This window comes from Mus musculus, chromosome 7 (genome assembly GCF_000001635.26).
Source record: "Mus musculus strain C57BL/6J chromosome 7, GRCm38.p6 C57BL/6J".
In the NCBI taxonomy this organism is placed as follows: Eukaryota; Metazoa; Chordata; class Mammalia; order Rodentia; family Muridae; genus Mus; species Mus musculus.
Window position 1 is genome coordinate 104676840 of NC_000073.6, and position 20969 is coordinate 104697808.

At 37.9% G+C, this 20969-nt stretch overlaps 1 protein-coding gene and 2 pseudogenes across 1 annotated transcript; 2 read left to right on the forward strand and 1 right to left on the reverse strand.

The window, feature by feature from the left end:
- On the forward strand, positions 1879-2252 carry Olfr660-ps1 (olfactory receptor 660, pseudogene 1; annotated as a pseudogene).
- On the forward strand, positions 11178-12137 carry Olfr661 (olfactory receptor 661). Its single transcript, NM_146748.1, has one exon. It carries the CDS (start codon positions 11178-11180, stop codon positions 12135-12137), a length of 960 nt encoding a protein of 319 aa, NP_666959.1.
- Positions 15462-16560, reverse strand: Gm6593 (predicted gene 6593; annotated as a pseudogene).

The following is a 20969-nucleotide window of genomic DNA, read 5'->3' on the forward strand; positions in this document are numbered from 1 at the left end:
ATGCTGAAATCATACAAATATCATGATTGCTATCAATATCAACAACACATTTATTCTCATTACTGTCTCAGTATGGATACTCACAGACAGACATATGCATACTTCAAATGAAATCATGTACTTATGTGTTTTCAGGAAACAGTAGGATAGAAAGCTCACCTGCTGATTCTCTTCCCATAGGGTTTTCACACCAGTACTTTTGTCTCTAAAGCTCTGCTATACCCTCTGGCATACAGAACACAGTCTTCCATCAGAGGCTTAGGTCAGCATTTCAGATCTCACAGGATTTAGACATGAAGGGCCATGCACATATGGTAGGATTCTGATGTTTTGGGATCATCATACTGAACATCTGAACCAGATTATTCTCACCTCTTTTTTCATACAAATATCAGGATTGTTATTAAAAGCAACATATTTATTTATTTTTCCAACTAAAATCTAGGTATGAGAGGACATGTGACAGGTTGGACATATACAGGGTGTCTTTGTGAATGGTAGTAGATCCACTGCCATGAAGTTTGTTGGAGGGCTCAGGCACTTTCAGTGTGTTCCAGTGTGGTTGATTGTCCAATTGATTAATAAAAGCAGCTTTGATTCCATTCACCCAGAACAAAGCAGTTATGAAAATTATTGTTCATTCCTGGGAGAAGATATTCCCATAATCTTCAGATTTCATTTCTGTACAGGTTTTCATGGTGATGTTTAATGATGATGATAATGGGGAAAAATCTCTATTTCCCCTAAACAAACAGGCATCGTTAAAAATGGTGGGAATCAGATGAGAATCATGGCCAACTAAGAATTAGCAGAAGAGATGCTGATCACGGTCTGGACACTCATTTATCACCTGCTCTCCCTTGTTCTTTAGAATCATCATCTTTTGCTTTCTTCTTCTGAGACATACTTAGACACATCTGTATGATCCACATACTTAGACATCCATCTGAGACAGCAAAACCCAATCAGCTGAGTCTACTGCCATGTTGAGGGGAAAACTTGGGCTGTCCAATGAGGGCATAAACATTTTAAGATCTTGGAGGTAAGCAAAAACTATAGTCAGAGAGTGTGGGGGATGTTGGTATAGCTCCTGCTCAGTCACTCATTTTACAATGCATCTAGTTTTACATTAACTTGAACATTTTTTTGTGAATGTACATCATATAAGAATAAATATTTTAGTGGCTAACTCTTTTTGATATAACTCTGTGATAGAGTACTTAGAATGCAGTAGGATCAGAATTTAACTCACAGCAAACCAGAAATTAATATAAATAAAATTTAACTATTATATCTGTATTGTAAACTCTAGCATATAATCCATTATGACATTTAAATGTATTTGATTGATCATATGCCCATATAGGCATACTATGAATAGGGTTCTCATACATTTAAGTAGAAAGATTTCTATTCTAAAATGCACAAAAATTTAAGATCTTACTAAAGAAAAATTTGTACATAGAAAGCTCCAATGGGGTCTAATATTATAGTTCTCCAAAGCATCCATTAGCCAAATCAAATATATCCATTATGCTGGAATATCAGGTTATTTCCATCATGCAGAGTCAAAGATCTGCTTCACGGAAGATCATGAACCATAATATGATTTCCTCTACTGTTCTATTTCTGAATTAGAAGATAGTGGGAAAAATGATCTGCACCAAAGAATACTCTGAATGATTTAATAAACTTAAAAAAAAAACATGTGCCAATTACAAGAGTTCCTGTATTGTACGAGTAACAAGAATCAGTAACAGTATGGAAAGATAAAGACAGAAATTCATCTCTTGGTATACATTGGTCTTGTCTACATCCAACACTGTCACACAGATAATCAGGACTAGTAAGCACGCATTATTTTATTATTAGCAAGCGATGTTCCAGATCCTCAGAGATTCCAACAGCTCTAGGTTCCAGGTGTCTGAGTTCATTCTCACTGGATTTCCAGGTATCCACAGCTGGCATTACTGGCTCACCCTCCCCCTAGCTCTGCTCTATGTCTTGGCTCTCATTGCCAACATACATATTGTGACTGTCATTTACCAAGAGGCATCACTACACCTGGGCATTGTTGCTATAGTGGACATGAGCCTGCCAGCTACTATCATGTCCAAGATCTTAGACATCTTATGGTTCAGTGATACCAATAACAGCCTCCATGAGTGCTTTGCTCAGATGTTTGCCATCCACTGCTTTGTTGCCATGGAGTCAAGCATCTTTCTCTGCATGACTATACATAGGTATGTGGCAATTTTTTTTAATTTTTTTATTACGTATTTTCCTCAATTACATTTCCAATGCTATCCCAAAAGTCCCCCACACCCTCCCCCCCCCCCACTTCCCTAACCACCCATTCCCATTTTTTTTTTTTTTTGGTCCTGGCATTCCCCTGTACTGGGGCATATAAAGTTTGCGTGTCCAATGGGCCTCTCTTTCCAGTGATGGCCGACTAGGCCGAATTTTGATACATATGCAGCTAGAGTCAAGAGCTCTGGGGTACTGGTTAGTTCATAATGTTGGACCTACAGGGTTGTAGATCTCTTTACCTCCTTGGATACTTTCTCTAGCTCCTCCATTGGGGGCCCTGTGATCCATCCAATAGCTGACTATGAGCATTCACTTATGTGTTTGCTAGGCCCCGGCCTAGTCTCACAAGAGACAGCTGTATCAGGATCCTTGCAGCAAACGCTTACTAGTGTATGCAATGGTGTCATCATTTGGAGGCTAATTATGGGATGGATCCCTGGATATGGCAGTCTCTAGATGGTCCATCCTTTTGTCTCAGCTCCAAACTTTGTCTCTGTAACTCCTTCCATGGGTGATTGTTTCCAGTTCTAAGAAGGGGCAAAGTGTCCACACTTTGGTCTTCATTCTTCTTCAGTTTCATGTGTTTTGCAAATTGTACCTTATAACTCGCTATACTAAGTTTCTGGGCTAATATCCACTTATAAGTGAGTACATATCATTTGAGTTCTTTTGTAATTGTGTTACCTCACTCAGGATGATGCCCTCCAGGTCCATCCATTTCGCTAGGAATTTCATAAATTCATTCTTTTTAATAGCTGAGTAGTACTCCATTGTGTAAATGTACCACATTTTTTGTATCCATTCCTCTGTTGAGGGGGGTCTGGGTTTTTTCCAGCTTCTGGCTATTATAAATAAGGCTGCTATGAACATAGGGGAGCATGTGTCCTTCTTACTGGTTGGGACATCTTCTGGTTATATGCCCAGGAGAGGTATTGCAGGAACCTCTGGTAGTACTATGTCCAATTTTCAGAGGAACCGCCAGACTGATTTCCAGAGTGGTTGTACAAGCTTGCAATCCCACCAACAATGGAGAAGTGTTCCTCTTTCTCCACATCCTCACCAGCATCTGCTGTCACCTGAATTTTTGATTTTAGCCATTCTGACTTGTGTGAGATGGAATCTCAGGGTTGTTTTGATTTGCATTTCCCTGATGATTAAGGATGTTGAACATTTTTTCAGGTGCTTCTCAGCCATTCAGTATTCCTCAGGTGAAAATTCTTTGTTTAGCTCTGAGCCCCATTTTTTAATGGGGTTATTTGATTTTCTGGAGTCCACCCTCTTGAGTTCTTTATATATATTGGATATTAGTCCCCTATCTGATTTAAGATAGGTAAAGATCCTTTCCCAATCTGTTGGTGGCCTTTTTGTCTTATTGACGGTGTCTTTTGCCTTGCAGAAGCTTTGCAGTTTCATGAGGTCCCATTTTTCAATCCTCGATCTTACAGCACAAGCTATTGGTGTTCTATTCAGGAATTTTTCCCCTTTGCCCATATCTTCCAGGCTTTTCCCCACTTTCTCTTCCATAAGTTTCAGTGTCTCTGGTTTTATGTGAAGTTCCTTGATCCACTTAGGTTTAAACTTAGTACAAGGAGATAGGAATGGATCAATTCGCATTCTTCTACATGATAACCACCAGTTGTGCCAGCACCATTTGTTGAAAATGCTGTCTTTTTTCCACTGGAAAAAGATCCCTTGTCAAAGATCAAGTGACCATAGGTGTGTGGGTTCATTTCTGGGTTTTCAATTCTATTCCATTGGTCTACTTCTCTGGTGCTATACCAGTACCATGCAGTTTTTATTACAATTGCTCTGTAGTAAAGCTTTAGGTCAGGCATGGTGATTCCACCAGAGGTTCTTTTATCCTTGAGAAGAGTTTTTGCTATCCTAGGTTTTTTCTTATTTCAGATGAATTTGCAGATTTTTCTTTCTAATTTGTTGAAGAATTGAGTTAGAATTTTGATGGGGATTGCATTGAATCTGTAGATTGCTTTTGGCAAGATAGCCATTTTTACAATGTTGATCCTGCCAATCCATGAGCATGGGAGATTTTTCATCTTCTGAGATCTTCTTTTATTTCTTTCTTTAGAGACTTGAAGTTTTTATCATACAGATCTGAGTTTGATTATTTCCTGCCGTCTACTCCTCTTGAGTCAATTTTCTTCCTTTTTTTCTAGAGCTTTTAGATGTGTTGTCAAGCTGTTAGTGTGTGCTCTCTCCAGTTTCTTCTTGGAGGCACTCAGAGATATGAGTTTCCCTCTTAGAAATACTTTCAATTTGTCCCATAGGTTTGGGTATGTTGTGGCTTTATTTTCATTAAACTCTAAAAAGTCTTTAATTTCTTTCTTTATTCCTTCCTTGACCAAGGTATCATTGAGAAGAGTGTTGTTCATTTTAAATAGAACCTTTCTGAATTCAGCAGCTCAGTACCCTAGAAGTTTGGTGAAATGCACTGTCGGGGAGTCATATCAGGTGTCTCAGAGTTATGTCCTGAAATTTGCCCAGCAGGTTACTTGTAGGATGCAATGAAGAAGTTTGCATGCAAACCTCTAAGTATTGAGAAACAGAACTCTTTTTAGAGACAACTTTATCAGAGGAAAAATAGAAACAAGGTCCAAAAGCCTTCTCAGCATTAATAAGGTCAGGAAAGAGGTGTGGCTAGCATTGCAATCAGGTCTACAGGGATTCACAGGCCCTTGACCTTATCCCCAAAAGAACTTCCCATTGGTGGGACCAGCATTTTGACTTAACTTCAACCTTGCAAAGGTCCACTCAGGCATAGAAGCATATGTCCTGGGAAAGAACAAGAGAAACTTCACGTAACAGTTACACAAGATTGCATGCAGACTCTACACTACCCAGCTCCTGCCCCTTTGGATTTGTTTTGGCTGTCATGCCCAGTGTCAGTTCAGAAGGCCAGATCTCTCCTGCTCTGTTCTTGTCTTCTTCTTACCCTCAGTTTCCTCCTTTTCTCTTTTTATTTTCATAGATTTCACATGGCCACAGTTGAGGCTGGCTTATGGATTTCCTATGTTGCAGCCATCTGAAATGGAGCTTAAGTCATTTGTTTGTATTTCTTTGCTTATCTCTGCATTCTGCCTTAAACTCAAAATATTTAATTCCTTCTCTCCCTGACCCCTATATGTCTATGATTCTGCCTTCTATTCACTTCTTGTCCTCTAGTTTTTTTCTCTGTCAAAACATTATTAGTCACTAGTCTTTCTCTATCTTATTTCCTCTTCATCCTCCTCTTCCTCCTCTTCTTCCTTCTCTTCTTCCTCCTCACCTCTTCCCCCTCATCTTGCTTTCCACTCATAGCCACAGTAACGAGTACCTAAATGTAAGCTCTACTATGATTGTTATGTCATTGCCTAAATTGATTGGGATTTATACACTGATTACTTGTTATTTCTTTGTCACTATAACTTTCTAGTGGACATGAATTTTGATACTGATTATTATTATATGCAGTATTCTACTTTCAGGAGACTAATTCTACTGCCATGAATTCCTGACAAGTATGAAACTGACACCTCAAACCCAGTACAACTTATGCCCTCTTCACACGGCAACCTCTTTCTTTGATTGGATATGCTTTTTTCCCAATTTTTTATTAGGTATTTTCTTCATTTACATGTCAAATGATATCCCGAAAGTCCCCCATACCTTCCTCCTCAACCCCCCCCCCCCGCTCTCCTACCCACCCACTCCCACTTCTTGGCCCTGGTGTTCCCCTGTACTGGGGCATATAAAGTTTACAAGACCAAGGGGTCTCTCTTCCCAGTGATGGCCAATTAGGCCATCTTCTGTTACATATGCAACTAGAGACACGAGCTCTGGGGGTACTGGTTAGTTCATATTGTTGTTCCACCTATAGGGTTGCAGACCCCTTTAGCTCCTTGGGTACTTTCTCTAGCTCCTCCATTGGGGGCCCTGTGTTCCATCCAATAGCTGACTGTGAGTATCCACTTCTGTATTTGCCAGGCACCGGCATAGCCTCACAAGAGACAGCTATATCAGAGTCCTTTCAGCAAAATCTTGCTGGTGTATACAATGTTGTCTACATTTGAAGGCTGATTATGGGATGGATCCCCAGGTTCGGCAGTCTCTAGATGGTCCATCCTTTCATCTCAGCTCCAAACTTTGTCTCTGTAACTCCTTCCATGGGTGTTTTGTTCCCAGTTCTGATATCCTGCACACTGCCCAATATGACAACATAAGAAACGTGAATAAAAATCAAGACATAAACTACTGGTCTCACAGTGATGTCCTCCAACAAGAGTGAATTAGATGAAATGAACACAATTCTAAACAATAATTAATGAATACATTTAAAGAAATCATAAAGAAGACCAAAGAACCCTGGTTGAATTCCAAGAGAGCACACACAAACAGCTGAATGAAATAAGGAAGTCAGTACAGGATCAAGAAGTGGAATTTAATAAACAGAAATACTTGGAAAATAAGCCAATGAAAAGTTCAGTGGAAACCTTTACAAATAGTATAGGTTGAAGCAGGTAGCAGAACTTGAAAACAAAGCAGAATGTGATGCTTAATATTATCATCATCTGACAGAATCATTGAAGGAAAGTCTCTGAATCTTCCTGTGTGGGACTGTCTAGAAAGGTGGAAGGATACATCACAATGTCTGTGGGACCACCCCATTGCCTAACATCCTGAACCTAATTAAAAATAAACTTAGCAGGGAGCGAGTAGTCACATCTCTTTGCTTCCTGATTGTCACACTGTGGACGTTATGCTTTCAATGTCTGGATAAACTATAATTTAAAATAATCCCTCCTTCCTTAAACTAATGGTATCAAGGTTTTTTTTTTTCTTTTACAGATTTAAGGAATTTATATCCAGAAGCCATTGGTACAGAGGATACCAGAAGAAATATTGTACAAAGAGTAATATAAACATTTCCAAGAGATCACAAGGAATATAGAGTCAAAGAATGGTTAAATGAAATCTAAGAAAACAACACTGCCAGAAGCCATGAGCTTCTGGCCCCAGAATAACCAAAAGTCATCAGAACTTGGTGCATTCCTCAGTTACCTGGATGCTGAGTGGCCCTTGGCACACCACCACAAAGTGATAGGGATTAATAAACAACTCTCAATAACAACACACATTAGTTAACAGTCTAAATTTTCCCAATAAAAAGACACAAACCACATAAGATTATAAAATAGGATCCTTCTTTTTTGTCTCTAGAAAACACAGCTCATCATCAATGAGAATCACCATTTGGGGTAAAAGATACTTTAAGGATATGGAAAAAAACAAAATCCAAAATAAAACAAACATACAAACAAAAAACAAAATAAAACAAACAACAAAAAACAAAACAAAAACAAAACAAACAAACAAACAAACAAAACCAAAAGTAGTTAATGTAGCTACTCTAACATCTATCAAAATAGACTTTAAATCAAAACTATCCAGAAGAGACAGGGAAGGACACTTCATTCTTACTAAAGAAAAAAAAATCCACGTGGAGCATATTATAATTGTATGTATCAAATAGGGACCCCCTCATTTCATTATGGAAACACTATTAGATCTTAAAGCACAGGAAAAGCCCAACACAGTGATAGCTGGTGACTTCAATACTGCAATCTCACCAATAGGTCATCCAGACAATACCTCAAAAGAGAAACTATGGAGCCCAAAGCATCATAAACCAAATGCATATAACAGATTCTTAGAGAACATATTCCCCAAACACTAAAGAATGTGCTTTCTTCTCAGAAGCCCATGGAACTTTATGAAAACTGACCAGATCCTTCAGTTCTTCCCTGGTAATATTTGCAATGTTAAGCAGGACTGTGCCAGATTAGCACACATGTTTTCATGTTACTGTTCATCTCAGTAATGACTGGGTGGCACCTTCCATAAATTGATCAGGCAAGTCATCTGCAGGGTTCATAAAGAGTTCTACCTCCAGGCTCTGGTGCCATGTTTACACCACAGCCTCTCACAGCCCGCACTATTCTGACCTTGTCCTGAGCTCATGCTCACTCCTCTGCAGTCTATTCACTCTCCATATTATCATCCCTTCTCATCTTCATGTGGGTAAGGACCAGCCTGGAAGTTGCAATTAACAATAGTGCCATACGGGTGGTACCAGTCCTCCTGCTGCCTCTCCTAGCTGTTCCTTCTGTAGAGCAATATTTCTGTTTTTAAAGAAAACTTAGTATATAATGCAATTACAAATGACAAAAATTTATTTTAAGAACTTACTAATTTCTTTCTTTAACCTTCTTTTTATAAATATTTCTCAGAATATATTAATTACAAGTTAAGAGATATTTACTAGGTACTCTTACATTATGTCTTTTCTCAATACATTTTTATTTATTTTAAAGCTTATAAATAGTAAACAATACACTATAAACATTAATATGCAACCAGTTTAAACAAATAGAAAATTAGTTTTTTATTTTTATTTATTTATTTATTTGTTTATTTATTTATTTATTTATTTATTTATTTTTATTTATTTTTGGGGTTTTTTTGAGACAGGGTTTCTCTTTATAGCCCTGGCTGTCCTGGAATTCACTTTGTAGACCAGGCTGGCCTTGAAATCAGAAATCTGGCTGCCTCTGCCTCCCAAGTACTGGGATTAAAGGCATGTGCCACCACCACCTGGCAAAAATTAGAGTCTTTAATTTCCCTGCCATCACCATCTATACCTCAAACATTGATTGTCCAATCAAATCTAACCTTTGGCTGAATTTCTCAATGTGATAATGGTTATTCTCAATTTCATTAAAAAAAAAAAAAAGCTTCGTGAAACTCAGAACTACTGTTACCTAGGAAGCCTTTTCAAAATTTTAGCCTTGTTGTAGAGTTCTCAGTGATCACTATTATTTCACCACCTATACTAATACAATTCGAACTAAAGGTGATCTCTGTAGGTGAAGGATTCAAATATTTTCTATTTAAATATGTAATTCACAGTCCTTCCACAAAAGGAAATGCTAAAATTATACAAATATCATGATTGATATTAAAAGCAACACATTTATTCTCATTACTGTCTCAGTATAGATACTCATAAGCAGACATGTGCATCCTACAAGTAAAATCATTTACTTATGTATCTTCGGGAAGCAGTAGAGTAGAAAGCTCCACCTGTTGATCCTCTTCCCATTGGGTTACCTTTTATTCACACCAGCACTTTTGTCTCCACAGCTCTGCTGCATCCTCTGGGATACAGAACACATCTTCCATCAGAGGCTCAGAGGTCAGTATTTCAGATCTCACAGGATTTAGACATGAAGGGCCATGCACATAGATATAAGTACAAGACATATAGTAGGATTCTGATATTTTGGGATCATCGTACTGAACATCTGAACCAGGTTATTCTCACATCTTTTTTCATACAAATATCAGGATTGTTATTAAAGGCAACATATTTATTCTTTTTTGCCAACTAAAATCTAGGTATGAGAGGACATGTGACAGGCTGGCCAGACACAGGGTGTCTTTGTAAATGGTAGGAGATCCACTGCCACAAAGCTTTGTTGGAGGGCTCAGGCACTTTTAGTGTGTTCTAGTTGATTGTCCAATGGATTAGTTCTTCATAAAAGCAGCTTTGATTCCATTCACCCAGATCAAAGTCAGTCATGAAAATTATTGTTCATTCCTGGGAGAAGATATTCCCATAATCTTCAGATTTCATTTCTGTATAGGTTTTCATGGTGATATTTATGATGATGATAATGGTGAAAAATCTCTATTTACCCTAAACAAACAGGCATCATTGGAAATGCTGTGAGTTAGATGAGAATCATTGCTAAATAAGAAGCTACAGAAGAGATGCTGATCACTGTCTGGACACTCATTTGTCACCTGCTCTCCCTTGTTCTACAGAATCACCATCTTGAATTTATTTTTTGAGAAATACTTAGACACATCTGCGTTTCATACATCTGAAAGAGAAAAACTGAAATCAGGTGAGTCTACTGCCATGTTGAGGGGAAAACTTGGGCTGTCCAATGAGGGCATAAACATTTTAAGATCTTGGAGGTAAGCAAAAACTGACATTCAAAGAGTATGGGGGATGTTGGTGTAGCTCCTACTCAGTCACTCATCTTCTAACAATGCATCTAGTTTTACATTAATATCCACATGTTATTTTGTGAATGTAAATCATATAATAATAAATATTTTAATGGTTAACTCTTTTTGATATAACTCAGAGAAAGAGTACCTAACATGTAGGAGAACCAGAATTTAACTCACAGCAAACCCAATATTAATAAACATAAAATTTAACTATCGCATCTGCATTCTAAACTCTAGCAAATTTCATTAAAATGTATTTGATTGATCATATGCCCATATATACATACTATGAATAAGATTCTCATACATGTAAGCAGAAAGATTTCTTTTCTAAAATGCACTACAATTTAAGATTTTACCAAAGAAAAATTTGTACCTAGAAATCTCCACTGGGGTCTAATATTATAGTTCTCCAAATCATCCCTTAGGCAAATCAAATATACTTATAATGCTGAAATATCAGGTTATTTCTGTCATGTACAGAGTCAATGATCTGCTTCATGGAAGATCATTAACCATAATAGGATTTCTCTAATGTTCTATTTCTGAATTAGGAGATAGTGGGAAAAATGATCTCCACCAAGGAATACTGTGAGTGATTTGATAAATTTTAAAAAGTATGTGCCATTTACAAGAGTTCCTGTATTGTAAGAGTAACAAGAATCAGTGACAGTATGGAAAGATGAAGACAGAAATTCATCTCTTGGTATACATTGGTCTTGTCTACATCCAACACTGTCACACAGATAATCAGGACTGGTAAGCAGGCATTATTTTATTTTTGGCAAAATATGTTCCAGATCCTCAGAGATTCCAACAGCTCTAGGTTCCAGGTGTCTGAGTTCATTCTCATGGGATTTCCAGGTATCCACAGCTGGCAACACTGGCTCTCCCTCCCCCTGGCTCTGCTCTATGTCTTGGCTCTCATTGCCAACATACTTATTGTGACTGTCATTTACCAAGAGGCATCACTACACCAGCCTATGTACCATTTCCTGGGCATTCTTGCTATTGTGGACGTGGGTCTGGCAACTACTATCATGCCCAAGATTTTAGCCATCTTATGGTTCAATGATAACAACATCAGCCTCCCTGAGTGCTTTGCTCAGATGTATGCCATCCATTGCTTTGTTGCCATGGAGTCAGGCATCTTTGTCTGCATGGCTATAGATAGGTATGTGGCAATTTGCAAACCACTGAGATACTCTTCAATAGTTACTGAATCTTTTGTGGTCAAAGCAACTGTGATAATGGCCATCAGAAATTTTGTGGCTCCCATGTCAGTACCTGTGTTGGCTGCTCAGAGAAATTACTGTTTTCAGAATAAAATTGAACACTGCTTGTGCTCTAACCTTGGGGTCACTAGCCTTGCCTGTGATGACAGGAAAATCAACAGCATCAACCAGCTCTTCCTGGCTTGGACACTCATGGGGAGTGACCTTGCTTTGATTATGATTTCCTATGCTTTGATTCTTCGGTCTGTGCTGAGGCTGAACTCTGCAGAAGCTGCATCTAAAGCCTTAAGTACCTGTACTTCTCACCTCATCCTAATCTTTTTCTTCTACACAGTCATTGTTGTCATATCCATCACTCATAGTGTAGGAATAAAAATTCCACTCATCCCGGTTCTGCTGAACGTGCTGCACAATGTTATTCCCCCTGCTCTGAACCCCATGGTGTATGCACTTAAGAATAAAGAGCTCAAACAAGGCTTATACAAGGTGCTCAGGCTGGATGTCAAAGAAGGCTAAAAAAAACAGAAAATGCAAGTCACCTTTACTATTTCAAAACTAGTCTGTCTGATTGTACAAACCAGTCTTATAGGCATAATATGCAATATCCTTGATAAATCTTTGTAATGTCTTAATATTTATCTTCAATATCACTTAAAATAATTATTTTTGAAAGAGGGTATCACTTTTGTATTCATGGCTGGTCTAGAACTGGCTATATAGACCAGGCTTGCCTTGAAATCTGAGAGAACTGCTTGCCTTTGTTTCCTGAGTTTTGGAATTTAAAGGTATGGGCTATCATATTCTGTAAACATAAATTTCTTCAAAAACCAAATATCATGTTATGTATCTTTTTTAATCAAAGTCACTAACATTGCTTTGACATTTCTAAACACCCATTGAATAGCAAATTTTATTCAAATGGATACATGAAACTTTTTATACATAACAGAAATTTTAATTAGTATGAGACTGTGACATTTTAATGTAAATTCCTCAAATGTGTATCCCTTTGTGATAAAGATCTGCAGTGAAATGATGTTAATTTTGGTTTTTAATTTATATACTTTGCCTTTCCCATGTGTATACATAGCTACACAAATGCATGTGTAATGATTAATATATGACTATGAAATTATTTGGCTGCTTATGATCATCAGAGTGGTGATAAGAACTGAAATTCCTACTCTTTTTTCTCCTACCCAAGGTGTGTTGATCATCATACAGGCACTTATTCTTTCTAGGGTTAAGTCAGTTAAAATGTGTAGCTATCAAGGGACTGGGATGTTAATGGAAGCCCACATACTTAGGAATCAGTAGATTTAACACAGTAAAAACAGCCATCTTACCAAAAGCAATCTACAGATTCAATTCAATTCCCATCAAAACATCGAGTGGTTTTCAATCCAGATAGTCCTCTTGAACCTGACTGCACTTAGCTTACTCTTTTGATATCCAGAGGGTAGCCATTTCACAGGGTGAGGAGGGAGACCAGGAAGTGTCACCATGTTTTTGTTGTTAGGAGGAGATGCATAGGAAAGGCTTTTTTAAAAAAAGGAAACAGTGGCTTTGGGGGTATAGTAACTGATTAGAGCATAATCAAAACTATAGATTTCATTTTAATGATTCAGGTAAAAGACAACATTTTTAATAAAACTTTTATTTATTAATTTCCAAGACAGCAATTCAGTAAAGCCTTTCATAGGGAATATGAACGTTGATGTTTCCCTGGACCAAATGGGATAGCTGGAAATGACACCAGCCAGGTTACATTACATTACATTACCACAGACTGAGAAGACATAGGTAGAGGTGAGATCGTTTTTTTTAAACACCCTTGGTTGCCTGCACTGTCCTTTAGTATGAGAATACAGTTGACTTGCCTCTAGTCCAGAGATGTGCAGATCATGTTAAAAACAACAACAGCAACAACAACAAAGAACAATAACAACCATTTAGATGTCTAAGCAGATTGGATGAACTCTCACTATCATCTTGAGAAAAGAAGACTTTTTCAAGTTTCAGGAGAAGTAAGGACACAAACTGACTTTCTACATGGCCTGGCGTAAGGTTAAAAGGAAATGCTTGCAAAGTTGTCTTTTATAAATAATGATATTATGTTTAAACCTATCTTATCAATAGATCTTCTCAGTAATGGAATAATTAATGACCTTTTCTTTTGGAAAAAATAAAGTTATTTGGTTTTTTTTTTTTTGCCATGCAATTTTGAGACTTGGAGTTTATTAATTTTAAGTAACAATAATTTAAAAGGTACAATGGCTTTTTATATTACAGAAACATCTATACAATAAAGAAAACTGACAAGGGTTATGAGCCAATATATAATGATATCAGTCAATGAGGAAGCTAGAGATCACTGTGAATTACCTCAGGGAACACTTGCTTTTGCTGTTTTGGTTTTTAAGAGAGTCCCACGTATGTAACCACCTCTGGGCTCAAACTCACTTGTGAACTCTGGCTATTGCTCCCTTCCCTAAGCACAGGTTAATGTACATAAAGGCAGATTATGGTTAACTAGCTATTGGTTGTTATCTTCTGGTCTGTAAGGAACACACATTAACATCTCATACAGTACTGGTTTTCTGATGTTTAGGAATTCACTGGGTAAAGCCAGGTATTGTGGCAGAAACCTTAATCCCAGTATTTGAGAAACATAGGCAAGTTTGAGGCTAACCTGTACATAGCAAGTTCCAGGCCAAGCCAGAGTTACACAGTTGAGACCATGATTTAAAAAAAAAATGTGACACTCATATTTAGGCAAATATCAGAATTTACAGTGCCATCATAGCATTTGCAAACTTCAAGATAATACTGAGCATTTAAAAAAAAGCATAGAGGTAAAACTTCATAAGATGTGTAGTTTTTTTTTAATTTAGAATAAGTGGATCAAATTTCAATAGTGCCCCCTCACCCAATCCAAATGAGAAGAATGAGTGAATTTCAGCCCTGGTTTTACCACTGACAGGACTAAGATTGTGCACGGGTCACTATTCAAAGCCCTACGAAGCCCCTTGAAGACTCCCTACTAACTGGAAATGGAACAAAGTACAACTGGAAAATAAGAAGAATACTGCTTTTCACACAAATGAAGACAGTCAACCAGCAATCGTACCAAGTCCAAGTTGGAAGTTCTCCACACCGACCTCCTCTTAGGAACTGATCTATGGACTGGACCAGCAGGGTGGTGCCTAGGCTGCACAGGTCTGATTTCAAAGCTGATGGAGCATTTCAGTTCACTGAAGAACGAAGCTGGGAATGACAGGACTGTTCAACACTAACTTAATCACTTACACTTTGAATGGGATTGCCATCAGCAGTAAATGGAACCCTTCCTGCTTAGTCTAGAAACCAAATAAAGCAGGCTTTCCCCCCTGACAGTACTATGAGTGTATGTGCAAAGTGCCAGCTTTATTTATAAACTTGTTAAGTAGACTCTACATGCCTGCAGGAAGCAGTAAGTGAGGCTGACATCTTTAAACAGCCCTGTGGCATCTAAATGTTTAAACCTGCTTGCTTGAGGGTCACTGCTTATAAAGCCTGGCCCAGCGCTGTTAGTACTTTGATGAGGTCAAAGGTGACCACGCTACTTGTAAAAGCCAAGGAAGGACAAGATCTCCCTAAGGATTCAAGTACCCATTGTTTGAAGTATACTTTCTTCTAGTGACCAGCCTAGTATATAGGACTGAGGTAGCTACACAGTCTTTTAGACACGTGTTAGCAAATTTAATGACAATTCCTTGTGTAGCCAGTTGGTTGTTTTTGCTGATTTCTTTTAATGGCAAGGGGAGAAAAATCAGCAAAGAGCACCGGATCAGTTGCTTAGAAGTCAGCATGCAAGGTAAAAGAATTCTCTGTGGAATTCGACATGACTCCCATCCTCTGATACTCGCCTACTTGCTTCTCAAAGAAGTCTGTTTTTCCTTCTAGTGAAATATTTTCCGTGAAGTCAAATGGATTTTCTACTCTGAAAATCTTCTTAACACCCAGCTCCAGTGGAAGCCTGTCAGCCAAAAATTCAATGTACTGCTTCATCAAAGTGCAATTTGCCCCGAAGAGCTTCACAGGCAAAGCCTCCATGAGAAACTCCTGCCCTATCCTAACAGTGTTGGTGTTTTATATCTTTTACTCTTTGCTCCAATGGCTTGTGTACCAGGTGCTTGAACATCAGGCAGGCAGAGTCCCAGTGTAAACCCTTGTCTCTGCTAATAAGCTCATTGGAAAGTGTAAGACCCGGCATCAGTCTGCGATTCTTGAGCCAGAATATCGATGCAAAGAAGACTCCTTCCACCACAGCAAAGGCCACAACTCATTCTCCATATGGGGACTCTTTGTCCCCAGTCCAACGCAAGGCCCAGTCAGCCTTCTTCTTCACACAAGGCATTGTTTAAATAGCATTGAAGAGATATTCTCTTTCCTTGGAATCTTTAATGTAAGTGTCAATAAGGGGACTGTACATTTCAGAGTGTATGTTTTCCATGGCAATTTAGAAGCCATAGAAACAGCGGGCCTCTGTAACTTGAACTTCTTGGCTAAATCGCTCCACCAAGTTTTCATTGACTATGCCATCACTCGCTACAAAGAAAGCCAGAACGTGAGCTATAAAATATCTCTCATCCAGTTTCAGAGCTTCCCAGTGTTGAATACCCTTGGAAAGGTCCACCTCCTTGGCAGTCCAAAAGGAGGCCTCAGCTTTCTTGTACATCTGCCAGATATCATAGTATTCAATGGGAAAGACAACAAAATGGCAGGGATTTTCTCTCAGTAATGGCTCACCCTCAAGGCTGGGGTTAGTAGGCACTTTACTTTCCAGCTCCCTGGAGTCCCGGAACATTCTCCTCAGGGTGGGTGGCGTGTTCTCCTTGTCATCCAGGCTGAGTCTCTTCAGCAGCAACAACTGCAGCTACCGCTGGTCAGGGATGGTGGGATTGTGGCTAGCAGGGCGCGGACAGGGAGCATGGAGAAGGAGGGCAGCATCGGAGACAGGAGGAGCAGGCAAAACAGCTGGAATCCGTTGCACCCGTAAAGTTATGTATTATTGAAAGCATTTTATATGTTTTTTTTGTAAATGTGTAAATTATTTTGTACTGAGCACTCTCCTATTTCTTATCTTGCCTTTTATTTGGGAGATTTGAAATTATATTGAAGAAGCAAAAACTATTTGTATAACATCAAACTCCGTACTACTTCCTACATTTATAAGGGAAGCATTATAGAAATAAACAGGACATTTAGCTTACATTTTAAGAAATGATCATTTCAGAATATACCACATTGCCTCTCTGATTTAGAGTTCCACTTCCTAGCTTAGGAGTTCCCCCTGCTTTTCCTACTTGCTACTGTTTTATGAAAACCTGTCTATTTAGAAAAGTCTATCTGTTTATATTCTGGGAAGGAGAAAAAAGTAAATATTATTTTCTTTGTGACATTAATTTTTAGATGTACATTTTATTTTATGCCTCTGAATGTTATGCCTGCATCTGTATCTGTGTATATATGTGTGACTAGATTCCCTAAATCTGGTGTTATGGATGGTCATGAATCACAATGAAAGTACCAGAATCCAACCCAGTGTTTCTCTGCAAGAGTTAAACCATCTCCTGCCAGTCTTCTGACAATTTTTTAGACAAGAATAAGATCTATTACACTGTTTTATTTTGTATATCCTTGCATTTCTCTAACTACAAATTAAGTTTAAAAAATAAAATTGATTTATAGTGTTAACTGTTAATATTTTTGTTCTACTACATTATGGGAGAAAAAAAGGAGAGAACAGTAGGTAAGTGACATGACAAAAGTTGATTGTATTTCATGGCTACACTGACAATTAACACAGTTTTAATATTAATGCTCTTTATATGAATACTACAACTTTACAGTAAATACTTTAACTATTCAAGTAAATTTCAAAGTGTGCTTAGTGACACAGAAGTTATAATGTATATATGTTGGTATAAATGTATGTCTGTGTGTAGACCTATAAGTTCTTAGTTTTCTTTTTAAAATCTTTATTCTTTTATTATTTAGTTTTTGTATGAATGCCTGCATGTATATCTATGCTGGTGAGAATCATGTTGTTTTCAATGAATACTTCATTGAATAGACAACATAATAGTTTTTAAATTTTTATATTTCTTTCATTTATTAGTTTTTAAATCCATTAACCATTCATTTCTAAACATTTTTAACACCAATATGACTATAACTTGTTTAATATTTAATTCTGAAACCATAAATAAAATCAGATATGTGTATTAAAATTTTAATGGGTGCTAAATGATAAATGAATTTCCATAATAAATATATTATTACTTCAAGTTCGTCACTTTTCTTTTTTATTAGATATTTTCTTTATTTACATTTCAACTGCTATCCTCTTTCCTGGTTTCCCTTCTGAAAAGCCCCTACGCCTTACCCACCCCCTGCTCACCAACCCATCTACTTTTGCTTTCTGGTCCTGGCATTCCTCTACACTGGAGCATCAAGCCTTCACAGGACCAAGGGCCTCTTCTCCCATTGATGATCAAGAAGGCCATCCTGTGCTACATATGCAGCTGGAGCGATGGGTCCCTCCATTTGCACTCTTTGCTTGGTCGTTTAGTCCCTGCTACCTCTGGGGGTACTGGTTGGTTCATATTGTTCCTCCTATGGGTCTGCAAACCCCTTCAGCAACTTGGGAACTTTCTCTAGCTCCTTTATTGGGGACCCTGAGTTCAGTCCAATGATTGGCTGAGAGCATCCACCTCTGTATTTGTCAGACAATGTCAGAGCGTCTTAGGAGACAGTCATTAAGAATAGTTATATATTGTCTCAAAGCAAAGAAATGAGATTTGCTGAGGAATTCAAATTTGTAGGTATATTTGGTGGAGTGGGAGAGGTGAGGGCACCTCAGAAACCAGAGGGTTGCTAGAATATAAACTTTAAAATAGCAAGCTGAAAATAAGTAACATGAGAGAATGGCAAACTAGTGAAGTCCATCCACGACTCAGGTATAAGGCCATTTGTCTTTTCCTCTGTGAAAGCAACCATCATTATCTTCAAAGGTTGAGGCACTTGACATTTCAATCTAATCCTATTTGGCTCTAAGATTTTATCATGACCCAGGAAGAAGTCTTAGAGACCACCCTCATAAAATTGCTACTATTTGTAGCTGCTTGTATTCTCATGCTAAATTCAGTGTCTTGCATGTAAGACTGAAGGACCTTGGCCCAAGTAGATTCTGATTGGTAAATAAAGGTCCTAATGGTTGGGCAGGAAATGGAGGCAAGGTGGGACTTTTATGATTCCAGGGAAGGGACTGAGGGAGGAGGAAGTGGAGATTTGTCAGAGTGGGAGCATGGGAGAACCACAACCTGAGAGGTACAGGACAGAGAGAGCTGCCATTTAAGAGCCCGGGAAAGCAGCCTCAAGGGATATCAAACATGGAATATGGATTTTAGTAAGTAATAAGTCAGGAATATCAGAGGGGAGTATGTTGTCCACATGGAGGTCAGGAAGTGCACAGCTATTGAACTTGTTGAAGGCATATTAAAATGTAAAGGCTGCATGTGTGTGGCTTTCATTGAGGAATCCAGAACATTGGGGTGGGGTAGCAAGGAACACCACCCCAGCTGGGATTGATTTGGGTAGTGTTAAATGGGTTCAACTAAAAGCACTGTATTATTTTTCTTCTTGCAGAAAAATTGCCTTGAGCAGTGTCTAATTATACTCCAGTAATAAATGAGGGGGTAGAAATAGGAAAAAAATTGAAATATAAGATTTTCCCACCACCCTACACTTCAAGCAGCCTCTTGTGATTTCTGGAAGTTTAGTCTAAAAAGGACTTTTAACAAATGCGACAGTCACATCCACAGTAGCCATGACAATGCCTGAGGAACTTGCTCTTTTCTAAAAGGAAACAGAGGAGGAGTTGATATGGGGAAGGAGGAACATTGAGAGAAATTGAAGGTACAGAAACTACTGTTGGAACGTATTTTGTATTAGAGAAGAATAGATGATAGATAAATAGATAGATAGATAGATAGATAGATAGATAGATAGATAGATAGATAGATAGAGTCTGAGATAGATGTTAAGTCAGGGATTGTAAGGTACAAGAAATTTCAGTAGAGATTTTTTTGTTGTTAATGGAATAAAAAAGGAAATACCTTGAAAACATATCTGTGTGACATAAATAGGTAATATGACATCACCAAGAAGGAATTCTCTGGTCCTGTCCATCAGGCAGGATCATTATCCCATTTTAGCTTCAAGAACAAGAAGAAACTTGTCTTGCTAGTTCTGAAAGATTTCTTTTGCTATATAATATTCCAAGAACATCCTTCTCTCTCTCTCTCTCTCTCTCTCTCTCTCTCTCTCTCTCTCAATCTCTCTCTCTCTCTCTCTGTGTGTGTGTATGTGTGTATTCTTGGAATAATATATATGTATATATACATACATATATATTGTATGTAATACATATATAGTGTATATGTATATATATTATGAATGTGTACATAACACAACAGTGAATTGCAATAAACTGGTAGCATTCACTGCAAACCCATAGAAGTAAACCTGGGAGGTAGGGAGAAAGAATGAGATGTCTTCAGTGAACTCCTTACATAAGAATCCAAGCACAACATACCATTTGTGAGATTCATTTAGTACAGTAGTTTCTAGATTTCTAAAGCCTCATAGGTATACACTGATCATCAAGTTATATCCTTAAGTATAAAGTAATCAAAAAATCAGCTGATATTTGGAAAATTTAATAAAAACTGAGGTATAAGGAAATAAGTCGTCATTCCTTTGTAAAACCTACAAAGAACAAACACATTATACAAGAGTGTGAGGGAGAATTTTATCAACTTGACAAGACTCAGAATCCTCTGGCAGACAAATCTCTGGGCATCTCTATGTGGGACTTTCTAGACTAGCAATACCTTACCCTGAATATTGGTGATATCATTCTGTGTCCTGGGGCTTTCGATAAATAAGAGTAAGAAACCAAGAATACTCAAAATCACCTTGACTGTAGATGCAATGTAACTATAGGCCTACCCGTGTCTCCCCTGCCTTAGTAGAGTGGATCTATGCCCTCAAACTATAAAATAAACAACACTGACCTCCTTAATGTGCTTTTGTTGGATTTGATCACAAAAAGATAAAAGTAAATTATATGCTTAAATAGTTATTGCCAGGTTCACAAGAAATGTGAATTTTTGCCATCAATGGCTGAAGAAGCCTCTTCCATATATCACTGCCATTTACTCCATTACATTACATTACATTACATTACCAGGTTACAAAAATAATGCTAAAACGGTAGTGGGGATAGAGTCTGTGAATGCA

Bases quoted from the DNA above. Each gene is read 5' to 3' on its own strand.
- Olfr661 (NM_146748.1), top strand. From the start codon at position 11,178: ATGTTCCAGATCCTCAGAGATTCCAACAGCTCTAGGTTCCAGGTGTCT.